Raw genomic sequence first — 24,663 nt, 5'->3', positions numbered from 1 at the left:
ATCAGGTGATCTGCAGAAGATATTCTCAGGATGTCACTCATTTTGGTTTGCCCATTAATCCTGACCTATAAGCTCCCAGTTGGCTTATGAGCTGTCCCAGTGCAAAGCTCCACACATTTCAGCTGGTCTCTCACATAAAGTTATCCTTCATCTTGTATTCCCCGCTTCCCATCTTTCCTAAAGAGCCTGTAAACATATAAGGCAAGGCTCACCTCACTTCTACCCGAATCTCTGATACCAATAAAACCACAGCCCTGCAATTGCAGAGAGATGTCCAGTTTCCCACAACAGCTCCTCACACTATATGTATGAGTGTACAGACATCCCTAAGAGAAATACAGTTGTGCTGACATTCCAGAAAGGTTATGAGAGTTTTCCTCATTATGCTAGGCTGCCAGTAATTCCTCATTTAATGTGCTGATGCTTGTGATCATGCCACTTCAGTCCTGTTCTGCAAAGAAATTCTGATGATTACTAAGTCAGTTTACATCATGCTGCTGACATCTGTTTACATCTGATTGCCATCCTGCTCCACCATTGCCTCCTCTGCTACCATTCCTAGTTTGATGCTCTTTAACTAGGCTGGCTAGCCCACTGGCAGCACTATTTTTGGGTAGATCCTGCCACCTCCTAGCACACCTATCCACTCCTTTGTGACAGCTTTCCTCAATAAAGGGATCACTACCTGGGTCCCCATGCCTTTACTATTACCCTCAAAGTCACACAGCCATGCTTGATACTTTCCAAGTGTCCCCTGACAGTATCATGAGTGCCCAACCTGAAAATCTGCAGCAGCAAATACTCATAAGGCCAGAAAGCCTCAAATATCTGCCAGTAACATACCAAACCCAAGCCCCTGACAAGCAGCAGATTTCCCTTGACAGTGAGTGGAGTCGGACTGGAGCCCTAATCACTTGCATCCTGCTGCTGCATCCAATGTCCTGGTTTTTCCACATGGCTCAACAAGCTGACCTGGCACCAGATGTTCTATTTGATGTAATTCTATCTGAATGCTTCTGGCAAATAATTTATTATGTAGCATTTTCAAACAAAACAGATTTCATTTGCTGACACTTATCTTTCACTGCCCACAGTAACTACATTTAAGCACTAGTTATCCTTCATATGGAAAAAATGCTTTTCATTTTCAGAGTATTAATTAAAAACAAGAACACATGCCCAGTATTTCCTACTGGAATTTGAAACATGAATCAGTTTAAAAAAACATACTTACAAGATTATCAATTTTCAGGGAATTCTTTATTTCTGCATGTATCCTTTGAAGCCTAGAATCCACTGAAGTTTCTGAAGATTAAAAATAATACTCATGAACATTTGTTAATCACATCGGGCTTGCTTTTGCAGAAATAATTCCACAAGAATGAACCTCATACAGAATGCAGAAGAAAACAGGCAGACATCCTACATGCAGGTCCACACATAAATACAATCAGAAAAAAAGTACACAGCTTTTTAAAATTGAATAAATTGTGTGGCAACCCATGCAATTTTTTCCTTAGGAGTTATAACTGAAAAGACTTTTCTATTCCAAAACACAGCTGTCACCCTCTAATTGTAGGCCAGCTTAATGAGAGGTTTTAATAAATTTTATGAGTTATAAAGCTGGAAGACTCTCCATGACAGGACACCTGGATATTGATGGTTTGTTTTCAGTAAACTTGTCACAATTCAAGTTACAGTCCAAATCCAATAAAATAAAATGTTCCCAGTGCACATGCTTCAGAAGTGTGAAAGATGAATGGACATGGCATTCCTGAATTCAGATGCTGAATACCTGCTTGGATTTAGTACATATTCTGAACAATAGTGCAAGCAAACAGATTTCTTTAAGTCAAACCCATCTTGGATGGGTTTTGATTGCTTTTATTTGCTCTCTTGCTGCAACACTGGGTTGAGTGGAGTCCACTGGATCTGTACTATACCTCTAAATTACAGATTACAGACAGTGGTTTGGATTGGCCTCAAAGTTAGGAGTACTGAAAAAGGAATTCCGTATCCCTGTGAAGGACGGTCAGCAGGCAAGACCATAGTAATCTGAATCTAAGCCACCTACTTAGTGAGAGGTAGTATCTAAATAGTTTTGAGAGGTCCCTCAGAGTATTGTGTTATGAGAAGATACAAAGGAAAAAATTATGGGAATGACTGAAGTGATTTATATCAAAGAATAAAAGCTTTTTTCTCATGTTCACAAACAGAAGAGACTGGGGTTTAAACGATCAAATGACAGTAAAGTCAGAAAAGCAAAGACCTGTTCTACTACACTGCACTGCAGAAAGAACACTGAAGAATAAAAACGGCATTGTTTCACAAACATGAAAGAAGAATCATGGATTAAACACCTCAGACTGAGACCACACATGCCACCCTCAGCAGTACATTATCTTATGAAAGAATGGAAGAAATTCCATTCAAAATATAAAATGATCAAAAATACTGGTTTCGATTCTTTCAACTAACCTCTCTTCTTCTCAATCTTCTTAACTTCTGCTTTCTTGCCTTCTTCTTTATTCTGCCTATCAAAAATGTTGAAATGTTTTTTACAATGTTGTAAAGCCTGCTTTTTTCCCCCCAGTTTTTGGATGAGATGCAATATCGAGGAATTATCTTTACTAAAATATTAGCATGCAAAAATCACAAATAACCAAATCCTGGTTTTGAAGGACAAACAACCTAACAAAAATTAATCAGCTGAGATACTGCTGGTAAGTCCTCCGTACTCATTTTTCTACAAGCAAATTAAAGGATTTTAAAAAACAAGTAATCTCCAAACTGTATTTTGGTTTTTGTAGCATAGTAACATAACATATTAACTGGTGAAATGGCATTATATAGAACTAATTTATGGAGAAAGAAAACATTTTAAAAAGGAGTAGAATTATTTACCATTACTACAGGGAATTTATGGAGAGATCAATTAACCATAATCAGTTCCTATATGACTATTTTCTCAAATAATGAATTGTAATAGTATATATATCTTACAATTGGTCATAAATGTATCAGTAATAATTTAAAAGTTCTTGAAGGAAGTAGTATTACAGAAAAAAAATTATTACAAGTACAGTGAAACCTCCTTAATCTTCCCCCAGTTGTATCACTGAAAATAAAGCTAAAACTCAAGAAAAACAACAAAAAAAGTCTCCATTTCAGCTACAGGATGAAGACAGGCAGAAATCTTTGAAGCAAGCTTTTGAGCTCTTTATGCAGAGAGGATCATGAACTTCTTTTTAACAATCCCTCAGTTTTGTCTGACTGAGGGATTTAAAAGCCTACTTTTAGCATTTTCATATTTCAGCATATCATAACTAAATGTCCTGTGACTAGTTTTCTTCCTGTCATACTAATATGCATACATAAAACATGTAGACCTGCATGTCTTCCATGTTTATTTCATAAAGAACAGAAAACTTGTCTGCTTCAACTCAGCAGCACAATCTCAACAGTACAGATAAACTTTGCATATGTACAGGATGATGTACAAAGCACCTTAACTAAATAAATACTAATGAAGCAGCTACCAGAAAATAGAAACTACAATGATGAGCAAAATAATCAAAACATGTATCAGCCTATACTAGTTTTACCGATATTGAGTTTTGTGGCATTAGTCATCAGCTGTAATTAAATTCATTATTCATTCACTACTTCTCCTTTATCTCACTGAAACAAAACTATCCACCCTCCAATGCATAAAATATGACAGCTATTTAAAAGCAAAAATTTGATTGTTATTACTAAATCAATATATGACAGTTTGATTCCCAAAATCAAATCAGCATGTGTTAAATAGTGATATATTAAAAGACACTAAGGCAATTTATTATCTCTGAAACTAGAAATGCTTAAGTTTGCCACAAGTAGGTAGAGTATTTATGTTAGGTCTCCAGAAGACTGCCAGGAAGAAGAGGAAAAAGGGCTGGAGCATGAGAAAAGAAATACCCAAACAAACTACACTTTTATTAGTGAATGTGAAAAAGATAGGGGTTTTTTGTTACAGGTAAAGGGGACCTTTATTTTATTCCTTCCCTCTAAATTTTTACCTTGTTCTTTGCCTTTCTTCTGCCCTCCCACCAATGGTGGGGATGAGAACATCAAGCTCTTGTGGTGCAGATTCTTCACCCATTTGCAGAATAGTGAATGAGTCAGATTTCTTCCTATTGTCCTACTGTCCAAGTTCCTGATGGGATCTTCTCTCTATTCTTAAGTTTGATTTGAGTAATCTTCTAAATGCAGTTTGTTCTTGGTATCATTTAACTGGCTTTGCAATACTACAGTAATTACCTTTTCCTTGTTCTGCTTGACAGCTTGTGCTCCAACTGTCAGACAGAGAAGGAAATGCTTTCCTGATAACCTATACATTCCATACCTCATCAAAAATCTATAACCATGAATTAACAGGACCTACCAGGTCCTACAATTTTTTCTAAAATTTGAAAGCAAAATATATGGCTGTCCTGAACAGTTTTTCACACGAACCCCTTTCGCATGGATATTCTCAAGTTAGTTCTAAAGAGAACATACCTGTCCTCTGCTAGAGATTCTACATCACTGAAAGACTGACATCACTTAATTTCTATGTTCCATTCTTCCCACAAAGGCACATTTTAGTTCAAGGAGCTTTTCACCTTCCCCTCAAAAAGAAGTAAAGATAGAAAACCAAAAAGGCCAGGGGGAGATAAAAGTAGAACATAGAGCAAAACAGGTTGGAACTTTTTCAGAAGTTTCACCTCCTGTTAGGTTCAAAATATTCCTACAACTTGTAGGCATCACATGTTAAAACAGACTCACGATTCAGATTCTGTCTGTTCCTCTTGCTTACGCTTTCTTTCTGTTACTTCTCTCTCATGTTGGCTTCTTACAGTGTTTCTTCTGTGAGCTGCTGGAAAGCTTCTTCCCCCTTTTTTCTTCTGTGTTTTAGGATTGGAAAGAAATGTAACATTATTATTGTTTCAGTAAGCAGTAGAAACTAAGTATCTTTGAAATAACTGTGCTCCATGGAGCAGCCTGACAAACACTGGCTTTCCCTGAAGTTAAACATAATTTCATTAGTTTTTTCTCCTTTTTTTCTTTTCAAAACTAAGCACCAGAGGGCAATGCTAAGGGCAGTATTAAGCACCAGAAAAATAAAGACATTACAAATTGTTGGCTAGAAACAGTTTTGTACCTTTTAAAAATGTGATTTCAAGCCACATGTTCTCCAGATGCACCCAAGGAAAACAACATCTGTCTTCCAGGGAACATAAAATCAAAAAAAACTCCATAAGCCTCTTGACATTTAAATTTTTTGTTAAAAATACATCTTAGAAAAGATGTTTTTCTTAGAAAATACTCAAAGAATTCCTGAAAGAATTATTTGAGAAAAATATACTTCTGAAAATTTTATTCTATATATCTGTACACCAGCCACGCCAGACTCCTACTGTCATTAAGATTTAGCATTAACTTGGAGAAAGATCTCCAAGTGATACTACTTTCCTCTAAAATAAATTCATCAGGAAAGCAAAATTATACCTTGTCCCCTTCTTGTTCTTCTCCTTCATCTTCAGAATCAGAAGCTGATGCAGAACCCACTTTTGCAACATTTTTCCTTTTTGGTTCAGCTTCTTTCTTTCCTTCTTTTTTATCAAATTCCTTCTTTGATTTCTCCTCTTCCTTCTGACCTTCCTCATCTTTTTTTCCTTGCTTTTTGGGTTTTTCTTCTGTTCCTTTTTTCTTTGTCTTCTCCTCTTCATTAACACTAAAACAAAAATAGTATTTAGGCATCACATCTATTACCTATAGTGACTTCAAAGAACAACATTCTAATTCAGAAAGCTGGGTCTTTTTAACCACAGAATAGTAAAATGATGAAGTTAATTCACTTAACGACTCTCCAAAAATACTCTTTCTCTGAAAATTAAAACCCACTACCTGTGGGGGGAAGAGGCCCCAGCAAATAAATATCAGTATGGAGGGCCTAATGAAGGTAACGTGAACAGAAGGGCATAGATCCTCACCCAAGAAGCTAATTCTTCATGGACTCCCCACACACAGATGGGTCTGTAGGACCCAAAGTGCATACGCTGTAAACTAGGTTTATAAAGTATACTTATTTAAGTTGTTCCTATTCCAAAACCAGGTATCTGCCAATTTATAGAAAACTAAACCTATGTTCAACTTTTTCTTGAGTTACTAGAAGCACTAAACTTGACATAAGAACTGTAGACAGCAAAACCAAAATTCTGATAACTAACAGTGTTGCAATTTCATCAGAAGAGATTTCTGAAACAAAAATCTACAAAAAGAAAAACACTATTTTATTTTTGTATGATGTTGCTTTTTTTTTAAATAAACACCTTTCCTCTTCATTCAGTATACAATAATATAAGGAATTTTGTACAGATTGGACAAGTTAGGAAGATTAAGATTCTTCTCTCTCGTGTTTCAGAAACGTCCTTCCTTGAATGACTCTGTATTAGAAAAGTGTCTACACAAATACTGATTTATACTGAACACTAACAGGGAAAAACCCTGTAAGGAGTAATAATTCACAAGTCTTAACATAAGGAGCAGCACAGTTGACAATGAAAAAGCTTTATAATACGAAAAAACTTACAAGTCACCCTCTGAAAGAGATGATGGCTTCACCAGCTTGGGTCTCCCTCTTGGTTTTGGAACTTTTACTTCAGAAGCTAGGAGGTTAGTAACAGAAGTAACAGGTTAGTCCATAGCCACCATCTGCTCCTTGTCTATGTCTCAAGATACTTACTCAACAGACATAAGCCATGCTTAAATCAAAATATACCCCCTTTGTTACTGTACAGAATTCAAATTAATTGAGTACCAAACTTAATCAAGATCTCTCTGTAAGTTAAAGTGTTGGCAGTTTTTTTAGCTGACTGGTGAATTAAAAAAACTTTGATGGTTTCTAGCCACAGGCTCTGGCTATTAATTCTTGTGCTTTTTGCAATCTATGTAGTTGCAAACGTGAAACATTTGTTTCACATGTTGCATAACTAAGATGGATATTAAATTAGATAATGAGAAACCTGACATTAGAGAATGAAAGGCAGTCACTTATGTTTACATTTATAGTTTGTTGTCCACTAGATTTACCCATATCTTGGGTTTCCATCACTTTTCAGGCTAACAAATCACTGTCAAGAAATTCTACCACCACACTACAGTGCAGATCAAATCTCTACACTTCCTCAGATTCACCATATTGTCAGGAGTAAGCCTTCCCTCTTGGCACTTATGTACCTCAAATGCTTGTCCAGTACCACAGTGATTATGTTGTTACCAGGAAACCTAATATTCAGTGTTTAAACTCCTGTTGGTCTTAGCACAGAGTACTTTTAAGCATCCTATCAACAACAGAGAAAGTTGCATAGTATATTTTCCAAAAAGGCTTTTCATATAGGAGGCAAAAGCATATCTTACAGATGCTTTCCTGCTCTTACTGACAGTATTTAAATCAAAACCAGCAAAAAGTTGTAAAGAAAAAAATACAAATATTAAAAATGCATATTTAGTGCAAGTAATGAAATGGCAGAGAGGAATGAATTTATACTTAATTTCCTCACAGCTTCCATGGCAAAAGTACCTAAAGTCTATTTAATTGTGGTTCCATTGTTTTTATATTGTCAGCAGATAGAGGACTATAAATTATTTGTTTCCCTAAGTGCTCATACAATGTACTTAACTGCTGCAAGGAGTGTCTTCCAAAGCCGTAATTAGCGATCAAGAATATCTGCAAGCTTACCATTAAATTGACAATAGATCGTTGCTAATTTGAAAGAAACAAATTATTCTAACAACATATTCCCAAAAATCAGTTATGTTTTCTTTTTATGTGCCTATAAATCAACACAAACATCTTGTTGAACAAGTCTCTTCAGCTCTTATTTAATTTTTCTTGTCCTCTGAACTTCACCTACAGGCTCCTTGTCCCCCCAGTTCTCATCTTTGTGTTTTATGGATCTTCTAACTCTACTGTAGTATTTTATAGACCTTTAATGAATACAAACTTTTATGCAGCTAACCTGCCAGAGAGCTCCTATCATATATCTACACTTAAATAGTATTCTGCAAAGAAGACTGACCTATTCTAAAAGGTAATACTTATAAACTAGTCTTTAATTTAGAAGATTAAATATTAACACTATCAATTTAAATCCATTCCTGTCCTGAACTCATCAATATGAGATGTTCTCTCACTACAATCTATTAGTAAAATCTGCCTTAAGCATTCAAAAATACTCTGTAGTACTTCAGAGGAAGTACTGCCTAGTTCTACTAAAATACTTCTGTGGTGAAAAAAATTCAATCATTCTTCCAAAGTTACCTGCTGGTCTTCCTCTTTTGGGGCTTACTTTTGGAGACACTGGCCCAGTAGTTGTTGCCGTCCCTGTTGCCGCTTCCTCGGCTTCAGCTTGTTTTTCAGACTAATTTAAAGAATGAATTTCACCGGTGAAAAAACACATGGCACCAATATCTCAATTCGTTTCTTAAACAAAAACCTTTAAACTTCTGGAAATATGTTATTATGTGATTGCTTGTATACACAAAAAAATATCTGAACTTAATGACCGGTTATACTTAGGTATTACTGATTTTGCCCTCTCCAATCCCAAATGGAGAAAATAGTCAAGAGCTTAGCGTCCAGGATAAAGGACAATTGGAGTATAGATACAGCATGCTACTTTTCTGTGACAAACATACCAAGGTCACAGGTACTTCATGCTCATCCCCCATCCCTGCTGTCAGCTGTAACTTTGGAAGGAAAGGTTTCAAACACAAAACTAAGATTTGCCCTACTTAATTCTAGTTTTTAGTTGGGTCAGTGCCCAGATCTGGCTGGGTGTGTGACCACAAGAACATAAAGGCTAGTGTATGCTGAGCAAGCAGCTGGAACTGCCTTTTTCAAAGTCACTCTATTCTCCCAGGTTGTAGAGACCACAAAAATCACAATTTGTGAAAAAGGTATTTGTATTTCAGGTGTTAGTTCAATGTGATGAAGATGTTAAAAGAAATTTTTCAGAGCTTCAATGCAGGCTATTTTATTAGCAGTTTAGCAATCGTTTATGTATTATCTTTCCTTATTTGTAATGAGTTGTTTGGGAAAGACAGGGACTCCATATTCCACATTAAGTTAAAAAATAAGAAATATTTGTAAAACGCTCTGGGAAAACTTTCATTCCTGCAAATCTTTCAGACACTTGAAAAGGGGGAGCAGAGTGTCAAACACTTAAATTTATGCATAATCTGTCATTAAAGGAAATAGCATCCAGTATTATCACACAAAAAAATTCCAGTAATGTGAAGTAATTAAACATATTGTTACCTTTCTTTTTCTTCCTCTTCTAGCAGCTTTAGGAATAGAAGCATCATTTGTTTTCACCACATCCTGTGAAGATTAAAAATGTGCCTAAGAATCTTAATAAAACTAAGATATATTTCATTTATTCTACTTTTTTACACAACTGAAGCCTCTGGCACACAATTTAGACAAGAATCTTGTAATGTACATGAAGAGACTGCATGCTTTTAAATTATTAAAATATAAAATTATTGGACATTAGGAAGAAATTCTTTACTGTGAGGGTGGTGAGGCACTGGAACAAGTTGCCTGCAGAAGCTGTGTCTGCCCCATCCCTGGCAGTGTTCAAGGCACAGCTGGATGGGGCTTTGAGCAACCTGGTCTAGAAAAACATATTCCTGTCAATGAGAAGGTGGATGGAACTAGGTAATTTTTAAGGTCTGTTCCAGCCCAAACCATTCTATGAGTCTGTGATTATCTGACACCTACAACTTATTCCTGAGAGATAAAAAAATAACTTAAATACTAAATAATATTCTGTTCTAAATCAAGATGCTACGTAGTGATGTTTTAGTCTGTTTGGACTCTTCAGCTAGTCTTTAAAAGAGGTTAATTTGCAATATAGTAAGTGTAAGTGGTAAGTGATAAAATACACAGTCTTCCAACTGTTTTAACTGAACTGAAAGACAAATCAGACTAGAAGATTCCTCTCCAATGAAAACTTCAATTTCTGGGATCTTCAGTGAGAGGTATAAATGTGTCTGAACACACAGTAAGTTTAACATAATTAAACATCTCCTGGAACTGCCACAGTAGTAATAATTGTAGTGTCTTAATACTCAATAACAGATCTACAGCAATAAACATAATATTAGGATGTTCTCCGTGACACAGAAAAAAGCTCTCACGTACTTCTTTATTGGTTTTGTCAGAAGGTATATCATCTTCCTTTGAAGTATCCATCTCCTTTTCTTCTGCTTCAGCTTCTGTAGGCAAGTTATTATCCCCTTTAGGGGATAACTGCAAAGCAAGTCAACAGGGGATAAAAAACGCATTAGAAAGTATTTTATAGTGAAAAGAGAACATGCTAATTGCCATCAGGTTGCTTTTCCCTAATGTAGTTTAAATCCATAAGTACACTCAATTCTTAGGTGCCCATTAAAGGTCTAATCGTACTGGACTACTTCCTCTTATGAGGAAGAGTCAAGGGAGCTGGGCGCGTTCAGCCTCAAAAAGAGATGACTGAGGGGGGACCTTATCAATGCGTAGAAGTGTCTGGAGAGAGGGTGCCAAGAGGATGGATCCAAGCTCTGCTTGGCAGTGCCAAGCAACAGCATAAAAGGCAATGGGCACAAATGGGTTCATCAAAGTTCCACCTCAACATGAGGAAGAACTTCTTTACTGTGCAATGACCAAGCAAAAGATTGCTCAGAGAGGTTGTAGAGACTTCCTCCCAGGAGATATTCAAGAACAATCTGGACACAATCCAGATTGTTCTTGAAAGTCCAATGTCCTCTGGGATGACTGCTTGAGCAGAAAGGTGAGCTAGACTAGGTTCCTTCCAGTCTGAGCCATTCTCTGATTTCTGTGGGATAACCCTTCAGCCAGTCAAGGACATCTGTTGTAGCCGTGCTTCCTCACAGGTTCTTGTGCACCTGCTCACTGACAGAGCATGGGAAACTGAAAAGACCTTGGTTTAGAGTAAACACTACTTGGCACAAGCTGAAACATCGGTGTGTTATCAACACTTCTCTCATACTAAATCCTAAACACAGCACTGCACCAGCTACTAAGAAGAAAACAAACCCTATCCTAGTTGCAACCAGGCCAAATTGTAAACAAACCACAAGTAAATTGTTTTATAATCTGTGAGATTGTAATTTATGCACTTTTTCTTGTTTTGTTTTTTAAACCTTTAAAATTCTACTTTTGGTTTTGGGAAAGCAGTTAGAACTTGAAAAATCAAGCATTTATAATTATTTGCTTGAAAATAATTAACATTTCCTTGCAGCCTATATATCTGCATGTCTTTCAGATTATCAATTCTCTCAATCTGAATAATATTGGCTTCTCCCACTTTCAAGAATCTTTTTTAAAATTACATTTTTAAGGAGATAGCTTTTAAAATTTCAACACTAAACAAAGCAACTACTACACAGTATTTCTAATTACACGACGACATGTAACATCACTGAGTCTTTTTACAAAGTACAGTTTTAAGACAGAAAAACAATTGGCTCACTAAAACCAAAGGAAGCCGTAGTACAAGGGCTGACTAATGGAATGTTATAGCTACATTACCACACATAGTGTATAAAAAAAAGAAATTCGCTCTGTATTTTGCCTTAAGATGATTAATTAGGCAAAACTATACAAAAGGATCCAGTCAGGATCTTCCATTCCACCTTTATGTTTAAATGGCTCTATGACTTCCTGTTTCTCTTACACTGTGCCAACATTGAAAAGCCTAGAAGTACTTTTGATGAGAACCATGAAGCTTAAGTCACTGGCATCCCCACTAGCACATGCTGCTTGAGGCATAAATTCAGAGTGAAGCAAACTGATTAATCAATCAGCCCAGTTTAAATGTTTCCCCTCACAGTAGCAAATGCTAAGAACAAATGCTTTTACAGGCAGCATGAATAGGCAAGAGCAGCACTGGTTTGCTAACATAGTCAGGAAATTATGTGTTTCAAAGCACTGCTAAGGTATAGCAAATAGAACCCAAATCATCCTCACATTCCACACTTGCAAAAACTGAAATAAGGAACTCTAGGCAGTAAGAAGTTAGGAGAAATAATCCATCAATAATTCTGCAGGCTCCAACTCACCAAAACCATTCTCAACATAATCTATCACTATACTACCAGAAGACTATTTTTTTTTCCTCCAATCAAAGAATTTTTTTACTCTTGAATAACAAAGTTATTACAGCTAGTGGACACTAATCCTATTTGCTAAGTATCTGACTGCAAATTCTGCAGCTGCAATTGTGAATCACTACTGAAGGACAGCCAGCAACACCTACAGAAAAACTACATTAAACCTTGGCAAATAATCCAAATGGAAACAAAGATCAAGAATAAAGGCAAGTCTATCCAAAGTAGTCTGACATTTAATTTAAGGGCGCTGCTCACCATGTTGAGTAGTAATTTCCAGAAATGAGTTACAAATAAATGAGATACCATAAATGTCAATCCCACCTGCATGACAATTTTTGTCCTTTTAGAATTCTATTCTTAAAACCACAGAGAAGAGTTGACAACACACAGTATCTCTCCCATGCCACATGAGAAATATCCCCATATGAACAAAACATTCAAGAATAGAGAAAAATTCAAAGCAGTATACTACCAAATCATTTAATGTACAGAAAGCTAGGAAGCTTTACCTCTTACAGTATAAATTATGTACTGTCCCAGCAAATTGAAACAAAGATGTTTCAGACTGAAATGAATTTCATTTTGGGAGGTTACTAAGGTATGCACACCTTAACATAGCAAAGAAGCTAAACTCTGTGTAAACTACTGCATACTTATTCCTGGCATAAGAGCTGAATTGATACAGCTATGAGATTCTCTATATCCTAAGTAGTTCATTAAGGGTATGATCTAATTAAAGCTGATTCTTATAAACCTTTTCTGGCAAACACACTTAAGTACCCTTTCACCCATGACAGAATCTAATGCTCAATTCTAGTTTTCAATATAAATTATCACAACTGAAAGTGAGTCATACCTGTCTATAATATGAAAAAGTCTTTAAAAACAGAAGGAGAAAAGGAAACCCAATTCTTGATCATAATTATAGTTTTCCAACTTCTCCTGCCTAGGAAGTACTGTATGAGTTTAGTATGTATTATGATGTGGAAATACAGGCTGGTAAAGAAATTAACTTTGAAAAAACATATAGAGCACTAAAAGGAAAAGAGAAGGACAAAAGTATTACTGTAAATATATCTGAAGAGAAGCAAATACAGGCAAGTTACAACATTAAACAGCTGTTAGTTTAAAGTATTTAAGGAAAGACTTGGCAATACAGTTTTGACTTGAAAATATTTCAGGCAGAACAAAGCAAAAATTCAATCACTTACTTTTAGGGCAGAACACTTTTTTCTTTTGGCTCCTGCTTTTTCTTCACTTCCCTCAGCAGGCTCCTGACTGCTTTCTTCAACAGTTTCACTGATAGGAGTGTTAATGGCTGGATGGGGCTTCAATTAAAAAAAAAAAAAAAACCACCTCAGAAATGAGATCTAAATCCCCTCCTCACCTGAGATGTATTCTCCTACACACTACTTAAGAAAGCACCACATCAAGGAGCCCCTTACTAGATGGACAAGAATATTAAATACACCATATTTCATTAATTTCCACTGTTTTCAATTTAATCTGCAATTTATTTAATAAATTTTTAAACTCTAATGCTGTAACAACTCATTTTCACATTACTATACTGCAGTGTATTTTCTTATGCATAATATAACATATCTTAAGAGATAAAAAATAAAAAAAATTGTTTTAATCAAATAAAACTTTTGATGCTACTATAAAGAAGTGCATTTTTAAAAATGCTATAAATCCTTAGTGGCTCGACTACTTGTTCCTGAAAATGTAAGCAGAAAAAGGATTACAGTAAGATAATTAATGAATTAACACTTAAAACTATAGTTACAGAGGAGATAATGCCTGAATTACACTTTTTTCTTCCATTACATTGTACATGTCTTTCTCCTTCTTACATACTAGCTACTTCAAATAAAGCTGGCAGAGCTCCCCTGACTTTTTTTATCCCTCCACTGGGGAAGTGGGTTTGGGTTTCAGCTAAATCTACAATCTCCTTTCTGCCCTCCAACTCCCTTACTAGCAGTTACAAGCAACATCTGCAAAGTATCAACACTGCTCTTAGAACATTCCAGTTCTGGCAATGAAGCAGAAAATACAGTTCTCAGAAGGCCTTACTAAGATAAAAAATGCAGTGGACAACTGCTAGCAAACAATCGCTTTTGCCACTGCTTGGGTCCAACCACGACACCCAGGTGCCAGAGCACCCTGCAGCTGAAGATGTGGTGCAGCAATGGCCCTTGAGAATCCATGGCAGTGCCACTGCCAGGGATGAGGTGTATCCCAGGAATGTGATGCACCTCGGTGCACATGTGTCCTGGCTTAAGGCAAACTTCCTGCCACTTCGCTCTAAGAAGCAGTCTTAAAGGTGCTAAACTTATTTCTGGGCTAAACAGATGAATGGGGATACAAATCATAAAGTCACTCCAGGACTATGTGCCATTGTCATGGCTCCCCCACTGCAGTGAAACTGCTGAGCCAGTGCCACAAAGCAGCATCCACCCAAGACAGAAATGAGTGGGCAGCATGTCCCAACAGAGCTCTGCCCACCAGAGGAAAGAAGGATCTTCACAGGATGCACAGATTCCTGGTGGAGACTACCTTTCTCACTTTTTGCAATTCTTCACTTTCCTCTACTTTTCTATTTTCTTCCTTGCTCACTTCTTTGACAGTGAATAAAACTGAATTACTGTTTTGATCACCATCATTTGACCTCTTTGGTCACTTAATCTCGCTCTCAGTTTATTTGAATTTCCCCACTTCCATGTTACGGGGGTGGACAGCTTAGGGCACACAACCACACTGGACCATATGCCCAGCAAAAAGACAAAAAAAAGAATAAAAATTTCAAGTGAATGCCTTAGTATAGAGACACTAAGAGCTGACAAATCTGCTCCTTTAATATCATCTTGTATTCAGATTAAAAGTTCAACTTTGCCTAAGCCTTCATGTGATCACCCACTTCCCTCTGACCATACCTGCTACATGCCTGAACACAAAATTTCCTACTCATCCTAAATTTTTAAGCTCTGGCTCCTGAGCTGTCCTCCCTGCTATTTTTAAGTGTGTAACTTTGCTCTAAGAATCTTTAAAATCAAAGAGTTGTATGTGGATAAAACATAGAGATCAAGGAATATCCCAAGATACAGTCACAACCAAGACCACAGCTAACGAAATGTGTCCGTTCATCTATGCACTGAATAGTGCAATATATTAAGTGGAATAATGTATTATGGCATGCTAAAGATATTGTTGGGAAAACAGTATTTACTCATCAGCATCTACATTACTTTACTCTCAGTTTTTATAAGCAACTGCTTGCCTTCCCTTTCAAGATCCCTCACTGACTATGCACATCCTTCATGCTTGTGGGCAGGTGCCAGTGACATGGGCGGAACCAAGTCCATCACTGCCTGGAGTTGATCACAATTGGCTGGCAAAGGATGAACTGCCCCACTTCAACATCCCATCTCACCTGGGAGCAGACGGTACTTTCACCCAAACAGCAATGGGAGAAAGGGGAGAGGGATAGAAGGATGGTCATGCACAGAACAAGATGCCTGCACAGGGCACATGGAGTTCCGAGGCAAAAGAGATGCCAGTCAAGGAGGGACAATGAAAGAAGAGACACATAAGCCATTGCCTAAGCCAAAGAGAAGTTAAGGACTACATTTAGTGAAAGTAGTTCTGTCATTGCAGACTGAGCTGTGAACGGCAGGATCTGGAGACAAGAGATCTTGAACTTTGCATACAAAGGGCACAGTAGCCAGCCAGGTGAGTGGAAAGTCAGAGACATCAGGAACTAAGGATTCAACTAAAAGACCCAATAGTTTCCAAGCTTAGCCTGTGAGGGTACAAATGTCCAGGGCTTCCTTTGTCCAGGATCCCTCCCAGGCAACACCCAGCTCAAGCTGTTATTCTGGAGTTACATAATGATTAAATTATTTTATGGACCCAGATGTCTGAGACTCGGGGTGCAGCCAGAAAGGAAATGTTGTCTGCCTGTGTGAGTGTGGTGAGTGCAGGGAGCCAGCAGGGCACCCAGTGGGATCACTGGAGCTGTCTGCTGCAAAGGGTGTCAGCCCCAGCTCAGGGGGTGTCATAGCAGCTCCTGGATGGTGAGACATGGAAGCTCTCTTAATGCCAAGCAGTGGTAGAGAGGAGACAGAAGGTTCACATTGGGGTAGGGCTGAAGGCCATGGAGGAGCCCACACTGCACCTGCTGAGTAAGAAACAAGGAACACCAAAAACAAAGTAACCACTTCACACCTGACTGCCTCCTATACCACCACTGTCTTACCAGGGAGCACACTGAAATGTCCAGAGAGGATACTGGGATCCAACAAAGCTATAGTAGACGTGGCCGGAGGGAAGCATGTTTCTTCTACTCCATTTTTTGTCCTTCTTTCTTGTTACCAGAAGAAGTAACAAAAAGTGTTTGTCAACTGACTAAACTACACCAAATTGAATGCTTTGTTGCCTATTCCATACCCTTTTTTGGCAAAGATGGTAGAACCTCAGAAGCTGATTTCAGGCACTCTGCCACCCTTAAAACAAATTCCAGCTTCCCCACAAACTCCCCACTAGACCCAGATTCAGCTGAGATAGAGGTAATTCTCTTCTTCATAGCTGGTACAGTGCTGTGTTTTGGATTAAGTACGAGAATTATGTTCAAAACTCACAGATGTTTTAGTTGTTGCTAAAAAGTGTTTACTCTTAAACAAGGAAAACACTACTTAGTGAAAATTAAAACACTGTTATCAACAGCATTCTCATACCAAATGCAAAACATAGCACTGCACCAGCAACTAAGAAAACTAACTCTATCCCAAGGGAAATCAGGACATTGCATACTTAAACATCCAATCTTTCCATTATTTAAAATAACCAGAAGTCCTACTCCTCAAAAAAACCTTAGCTGTTAAATAAAGCCTTTTGCAGATGTACTTTATTAGCACCAACAAGGACAACACACAAATAAACCAAAAGCTGGCTAAAGGGTTTGAATCACTTCAAGTAAAACTTGCTTTTAATAATGCCTAGCAGAGAGTACAAGGAGAAGACTATGAAAAGTAAACTTTTTTTGCAGTTGAATGACAAATTCAGAAGCAAATTTGCATTTGCCTTATCCATGTTCTCCTTCAAACTAGAAACACAGTAACATGGGTATCGTATGAAGCTGCAATTAATTGGTGCTGCAATGACAACCTGGCATGTTGTGAAAAAACAGCAAATAGAAACAGAAGATAGCATTTCTTTTTATTATTATTGCAGCATTGCCTAGAAGACTCAATGGAGCCAAGGTCAGAATACATTCAGTGTACATAGCAAAAAAACTAAAAGCTTACAGAATGCCCAGAGCAAGCGAAGAAAAATGAGCATAAGAATTTGTCTTCATAATAAATCTGGGTCCTTTTATGGGTAGCATTGTATAGCTCTGGTTTAAGCTTGGAACTTTTACAAATGGGCAAGAAACAAGGAACTACTGATGAACAAAAATTGAATTAAGTCACGTGACAGGGGCTAAAAGGCAAACATCACATTGCCTCCAACTGCTAGAATGAAAATACCACACACTGGGAGAGCATGTACTGTGATCTTACAAGGATACTTGTGGACGTAGGCAATTGGTTTTAGAACATACACAGCAGAGTGACTGAGACCCCAAAAAACCCACCACTTTTCAAGCAGTCACACAATTACAAAGGAATTTCAGGAATATAAATATAATTGTAAGTATGTATGTATCTCCAGTTAAACAACCCCCATCTCTTCTTATCCTATCAATAAAAGACACCAAACACAAACAGTATTTATTTTAAATTTTGTCTAACCTGCAGTTAAACAGCAGCAGTAAGTCATTACTCTGTGTCAGGAAAACACTTAGTACATTTCCCCTCCTCCCCCACCCAAAGCAACAAAGATTTGTAGAGTCTGCATAGCTTACCTGCTGATGAGAGAATTTCACTTTGGGATTATTATCAATTTCCCACAACCCTTCATTAAAACCCTTTCTTTTGTTTGGTTTGCCATATTTATCTTTATTTTCTGAATAAGGGAATATGTCCTTTGGCCCCAAAAATGCCCTTAAGGAAAGAAAAAACAAAATTTACATTTTAACTCATTAGTTTTTTCAAAGAAGTAAGCACCAAGTGTTATTAAACATTAAAGTCATTAGTACTATAACAGCTATTCTACTAGAGTCCTTAGTTTTCTAAACTTTGTCCTGCAACACCCCAAGGTCTCCATAACTACCACCACAAATAGAGACTTCCCTCCTTACTGAGGGAAGGGAGTACTGAGAACCAGTATTATAGTTTATGCTGAAGAGAATCAAAGACTATTTCATCTGCCTTCATGGTCTTTTGTAGTTAGGATTTCAGCAGGTACCAATCTACCTGCTGCTAACAGAAAAATGTACTCTTTGGTAGTACATTCTCTGTTTCAATCCATGCCTAGACATTGTGTTACTGTAATTATATTACATCCAACTACTTGAAAGTTGCACATACTTGCTTTCTGAAGTAACAGCTCATGGTAAATTAAAACAGATACTTCTAAGCTCCATGCCACTACTTCCTTCATTATCCTTAAAAAAAAACCAACTACCTCAGACTTACACCGCAATAAAAGGAGGAGAGAAAAGAGAAAAAACATAGAATCTCATTGAAAGCTTAAGCATTTTCTACTCCAGTTGTAAAGACTCATCTATATGCACAAAGTATTAAGTAAGCCATTCAGCTTAGACTGCAAATCACCCACCTCTTGGCAAGTTACAGTTAGAGAGGGTTCAGCCAGTGTGGGAAATGTGCACCTGCCAAGCTTATTTACCCAGACCAAAAAGACGGGTAGGCAGATAGAGCAACTGGGAGAGACAAAAATAGGAAAAACATTGCCTCCCTTGTTCCCTATTCTCTAAAAGTAAGCATTTTTCCAGTCTCTAAGCCTCTGCCCATATTGTCAGGCACTGAAAAACACCTGATAACAGCTACTGTGAAAAGGTAATGAAGCTAACTAGGCTGCTGCACTTTAGTCCTCATGTACCAATGAAGAAAAAGGGACAAGAAAAATTGAATGAAAAGAGATTACCCTAACACAGACAGTCCAGAAACTAGAGTTCAGTGTGACCTGTTTGTCTGTGACCAAACAAAATTTGTACTGATATGATCTATTGCCATAACATATCCAAATAAAGTGTTTATTTAAATAGTATTCATTTTATTACTCTCCCTAGATAGAAACACATTCAGTTGGGCCTTTTACAAAACTTAAGAGAAAACAAAAAAATGCAAAGTACAGGTTAAGACTTACTCACAGTAATTTCATAAACTCAATTAATAATATTTCTAGAAGTCAAATAAGAATTATTCCCAAACCAGTCTTGCTTTCCTTTTCCCCTATGGTTCCTTTTTCCGGCTGTAACCAACCATGCAGCCTGAAATCCTGTCATCCTTTACACAGGAGTTTTTAGCATGATAAAGTGATTATGTGAGTTTTCAGAGTTGCCACTACTTACAGTATGATAGACTATACACACACAGGCTACTAAAATGCTGAAGATAGAGTATCTAACTTTGCACAATGTGTAAATCTTAACTGTGAGAAGCACAGCACTCAACAAGTTTACCAAATTTACTTTAATTCCCAAGAAAAAAGTATAAGAAATTGTTAACTCTACATAATTCCTGATGGATCACTGAAGTCACTACTTATAGCTAAAAACCTAAACAAAATGACAGGCCATGGAACATCAGTCTCCTTTGTCACCCAATCAGTTCCTTCCTATTGTAATTTATAGGTATCTGCTGTAAGGAGTAAGCAAGACTAAGAACTTGAAAAGTTTCACCTATCATCACTCTACAGATCTTAAGATAAGTAACATGCTTAACAAACACCAGGAGACAGCTGGGTCATGGAACACCATACACTGCAATGTGTGTGAAACAGAGGCAAAACATTTCTCTGGTATTCCACGGATTTCTGAAACGTAGTAACTCGGAACCTAGAGCCTAACAAAAACTAGATCACAGCAAAACTTTATTTAGTAACTATACCAGAGTGAGGAACAGCCATTTCAAATTACTCACACATTAAGCCCCCAATTACCAAATCTTTCAAACCCAAACACCTCTTAAAAGCCCGATGCTAAATCTGAAGTTGGACAAAAAACTTCTCAAAACTTGCTGAGGTGTTTTTAAGCCTTTAAATGAGGAGTTATTTCTGTCTTCCTTACATTCAGCCTGCATTCCCAAACTTATTTGGAACTGCCCAAAACCCCACTGCAATCCAGAATGACACAGGAAGTGCCCAGGGGGTCTCTTTGCAGGGGTAAAGGGTGGGCAACAACACCAACAATAGAACCAAAGCAGTATTGTGTTGCAGTTGCCAAAGAAAAAGTTTTGTTGTGTGAAAAATTTAAGAAAAAAAAAAGAAAACCTAACACATCCTAAATGATAATTAAAACAACGGAGAAGACAAACCTTGCAACCTTGAATCGAATTCCAGGAACTCTTCTTAACCCACAAAATTACACACAGAGAAAAACTCCAATCAAAAAAAATTTATCATTGAAAGATGAGATTAGCTAAAAAAAACCAACAAAAAACCACATGATCCAAGCATATAGGTATCTTTTTCATCACAGAAATGGCTTTTTAAGAAAAGTAATACCAAGTAATGCCAGCAGCAGGGGATGCTTACTCTTTAACTCAACAGGACAATGTATCATCTTAGCCAGATACTTACTTGCTAAAGATGGATACAAAGTACCATATTTAAGCAATTTCAATAGGTTTAATAAGATGAAAAAAAGTAAGATCCTTCCACGAAATGAGAGAAATGGACAACTTTTGCACTCAACTTAAATCTGCCATTTTTTAAAGAAAAAACAGAAGAATTAAAAGCACACTAATACAGGTTTAAACTGCTTTGGTTTCTTTTGGCAATTCAAACAAAAAATAGAGCACTGAATCTGACGGTGTCTTAAATCTACAGTAACCCAACCAGTCATGCTAAAAAGCAACAGAGTAATTTTCAAAACCAGATAACTACATAAACCCCAGGATATTTTCTATTAAATTCAGCAGTGGAAGACATACAGTCTCTCAAAGCAAATACTGTATCACCACAAAACACTGCTCAAAGTACCCAAAGATCTGTATTTTGCAGGTTGATAGGTATGAAGCTAACTGTACTTCCTCATCTCTGTCTCCAGATCTCATAAACATAAGATCATCCACAACCCAAAACCTCATCAGGAAAAAAAAACAAATACTAAAAACAACTCCAGTACATGATTATCTGTCCATCTCTCAAATTTTGTCTATTGCACTTTCTTTGAGAATATAGTACTGGACTATAATTAAACTCATTACAGATAAAAAGAAAAACCAATCATCCACATCACTGTGGGTACAATTTTTTTCCTCTGATGAGCAAAGCATACATGGTTATGGTCTACCATTCACTTGAAGAGTTTAAGTAAAATTTACAGAATCACGTGTTGACAAAACACATCAATTTAGGAAGATGTGCTAATAAATACAATAGCTTGAAATACACTACATTGAGAGAAGATAAGTTTTTGTCACAGCATTTTAAAATGAAAAAATATAACCCTGAAATATAAAGTACTTACGTCTCATGGGTGCCAAAAAAGAAAATAGGCATTTTATTCATAGGCGGTTTTACTGCTCCATCAGGAACTTCATCCACCTAGGAAAAACACAGCCTATTATAGTTCAAATCAAGTAAGAGACAAGAACAGTTTAGGGGGAAATATGTAAAAAATTAAGCATTAAAATGGGAATAAAAAAAGCTACAGAAAAGTAAATCAGGAAATTAGATCTCTTTTTAACAGTATGTAAAAAAATAAAGCAGAATCAAAACCAGTACAAGCAACAATAGAAAATTACATTACATTCAGTTTACGGAGATACTTTTCACATGACCACTTCTCTTAAAAGGAGAAATTACAACGTGTTACAGGTAAAAGGCACAATTCAATTTCATCCACATACTGCCCATCCTTAAGAAAAAGCAACAGGAAGACTTCCTACCCTTATGCTGACCTGATAACTTATAGAAGTCCAAATGTGAAGTACTACCAAAAGGGTAATAAACTTTAAAAGAACCCCAATTTACAAGTCAGCATAAATATCTTTTTACCTCCATTCCCACATCCAACAGTGGTCCCAGAACTACAGCATGTCCCAGAACTTTGCATGACTTTTCTGCTGGAGCACAGAGAACACAAAAAAGGACTGGACAAGTTACCACTTACACTTAGCCTATTTAACAGAAACAGGCGCAGTAGACACAGCCCACCCAGGAGTAATCTTGCCATAGATTCATGGGGTTTTTTTGCCAAGAGCAGTTATTTGGAGACACTGTTATTGAACAGCTCAAGGGGCCTGCATATGCTCCAGTGTCAGGCTACCTACCATACAGCAGTCTTCATTCCGTAAAGCCGCGTTACACAAATTAGGACAACTAATGACTAATTGAGAGGGCTACTTTTCACGGTGCGGATCTGCAATGTGACTGCAAAGCCGCTCGTATTCCGAGAGCCCAGCCGTGTCCTCCCTCCCAGGAGGCGAAGCTGAAGGCGCTGCTCAGCACAGGTGTGTGAGCGCACCCCGTAGAGAAGGAGGCGAGGCAGGGGGAGGAGGGCGAGCCTTACCCTGGCCGGCCAATGGGGGTAACCTTTCATCTTGGCGAAGATCAGGTCTCCGGGTTTGAAATCTCGGCTCATGTTTTCTCACCGACGTGACGCCCTGTTGCCGCCAGGCGAGCCGGGCTCAGAGAAGGAAAGGCTCTGCGCCTCCAGCAACCACCGAGGCACCGCCAGCCACACGAGGTGCCACTCGCTGCCGGGATAAACACACCGGGGTGGGAGAGAGCAGAGAAGGGCAACACAAGAAGGCACGTCAGAAGGGGGGGCGGCCCCCGGTTGAGGAGCGCTGCGCCGTGCCCGCCCTTCACCCCTGCGAAGAGACCCCCCGAGCACTCCGCAGCGTCAGGGCCCGCCCGCGGGCAGGGCCAGGCCGCCCCGGCCGGGAGAGCCGCCCGCCGCCCTGTCCCGCTCTCCCCCCTGCCCGACCGGCCGCTCGCCCCCTCACGCACGCAGGCACGATGGCGCGAGAGCGCTGCAGGGGGGCAGGGGGGGCGGAGGGAGGGGGCGCGCGGAAAAGAAACTCCGCCCGCCCTTCTCCATCCATCCCTTTTTCTCGCTCTCTCCCTCTTCCCCCTGACCCATCTTTCTCTTCCTCTCTCCCTCGCGCCCTCCCTCTCCCTCTCTCCCCAGCCCGCCCGCCCGCAGCTTCACCGGCCGTAACGCACTCGCCGCTACCAACCGCACTGGCGTCCGGCCCGCCGCCCGCCGCGGGAAAACACAGCCGCGCCGCCTCCTCCCGCCAGCGGGCCGGTACCACCCGGCAAGCTGCACAGGGGAGGCGGGGTAGCTCAGGATGGCCGGCCAGGACTCGGCCAGCGCCCCGCCCTAAGACAGACGCCTTGGCTCCAGCCTCCACCCCTGGAGAAATGCGGGAAGCCACGAGAGGAAAGAGACCGTCAGACCCGAGGCAGGGTTGGAGAAAGGAATGAGAAAAGTCTCGTTCGCTCCCACTCCCCGCAGTAAGAAAAATGGTTCGTTCCTCCTCCGGTGGGGGCGGAGCGGCTGAGACGCCGCTGGAGGGAGCGGAGGCGGCCGGGGAGGAAGAAAGGAGGAGGAGCAGGAGGAGCTGCCGCCGCAGCGGCGCGGCTGTGGGACCGCCCCCGGCCGCGGTGGCGGCGGGACCCGAGCTGAGCATCGCCGCACACGGGGGAATGGGCCCTGCTCAGCCGCTGACAGGCTGGCGTGGTTAGTGAGCGCCAATCTCCTTTCCAAAACGGGCCAGTGCGGCTGTCCCCGCGGGGCCCTTTGTGTGTCTCACGCCCCACGAGCTCTGCTACAGAGCCGTTCCCTTGCCGGGCTTTTCATCCCTTCTTGCTGCCGGACGCAAAGCTGCCCGTGTCACCCGGGTACTCCCCAGCCACTTACTTGCTTGATATCCTGACTTCCCCCAGCATACAACAACTCGCGGTTGTTTGATTTTTCTTAAGTTTGTAACAGAATCTTTATTTGCTACTTAGTCGCCATTATTTCCTGTGTTTGGTGGAGATTTTTTTTGTTGGTTTCGTTGATTGGTTTTGTTTCCTAACTAGTATTGCTACTAATTCAGACTATGTTACTCCCTTTGTCCTCTCCATATCTATTCTCTCCTGGTTTACCAGTCCACATTAAGCTTCCTCCTCACCTAGCATTTCAAGCCACTGAGCCCTCCTCTCCTGTTTCTGTCAGCTGACCCCCTTAGTGAACACATCAGCCAGCGCCAGCCGCCCCACAAATACCTTTCTTTCAAAGTGAAGATCTCAAAACCAGATATGAACCCACTACCTTCTTTCTTCCGGCCTGCTTGTCCTGCTGTCTAATTCCAATTCTGCATCAAAAATTAGCTTGCC

General features: G+C 39.1%; 1 protein-coding gene across 3 annotated transcripts in view; it reads right to left on the bottom strand.

Moving 5' to 3' along the window:
* Positions 1-23,811, bottom strand: part of PSIP1 (PC4 and SRSF1 interacting protein 1) — a 32,955-nt gene extending 9,144 nt beyond the window's left edge. The window contains exons 1-13 of one of the 3 annotated variants that reach the window (XM_054282266.1): positions 23,740-23,811; positions 22,844-23,030; positions 21,800-21,876; positions 18,110-18,248; positions 13,416-13,532; positions 10,235-10,342; positions 9,347-9,409; positions 8,348-8,447; positions 6,617-6,692; positions 5,533-5,758; positions 4,810-4,928; positions 2,479-2,534; positions 1,235-1,305 (exon numbers count right to left, since the gene is read on the bottom strand). In XM_054282266.1, coding sequence (XP_054138241.1) covers positions 1,235-1,305; positions 2,479-2,534; positions 4,810-4,928; positions 5,533-5,758; positions 6,617-6,692; positions 8,348-8,447; positions 9,347-9,409; positions 10,235-10,342; positions 13,416-13,532; positions 18,110-18,248; positions 21,800-21,876; positions 22,844-22,915 — 1,224 coding nt within the window. In that variant the 5' untranslated portion in view covers positions 22,916-23,030; positions 23,740-23,811. Of the gene's footprint in view, positions 1-1,234; positions 1,306-2,478; positions 2,535-4,809; positions 4,929-5,532; positions 5,759-6,616; positions 6,693-8,347; positions 8,448-9,346; positions 9,410-10,234; positions 10,343-13,415; positions 13,533-18,109; positions 18,249-21,799; positions 21,877-22,843; positions 23,031-23,502; positions 23,581-23,739 lie in introns of those variants that run through there. The other 2 variants (XM_054282257.1, XM_054282275.1) reach the window with 2 other exon arrangements.
* Between the last annotated feature and the right edge of the window lie 852 nt (positions 23,812-24,663).

This window comes from Melozone crissalis, unplaced genomic scaffold (genome assembly GCF_028551555.1).
Source record: "Melozone crissalis strain CALT ecotype California unplaced genomic scaffold, PUWL_Pcris_2 ptg000005l_1, whole genome shotgun sequence".
In the NCBI taxonomy this organism is placed as follows: Eukaryota; Metazoa; Chordata; class Aves; order Passeriformes; family Passerellidae; genus Melozone; species Melozone crissalis.
Note: the sequence above shows the minus strand (reverse complement) of the source record. Positions and strands in the feature narration are given on the sequence as shown.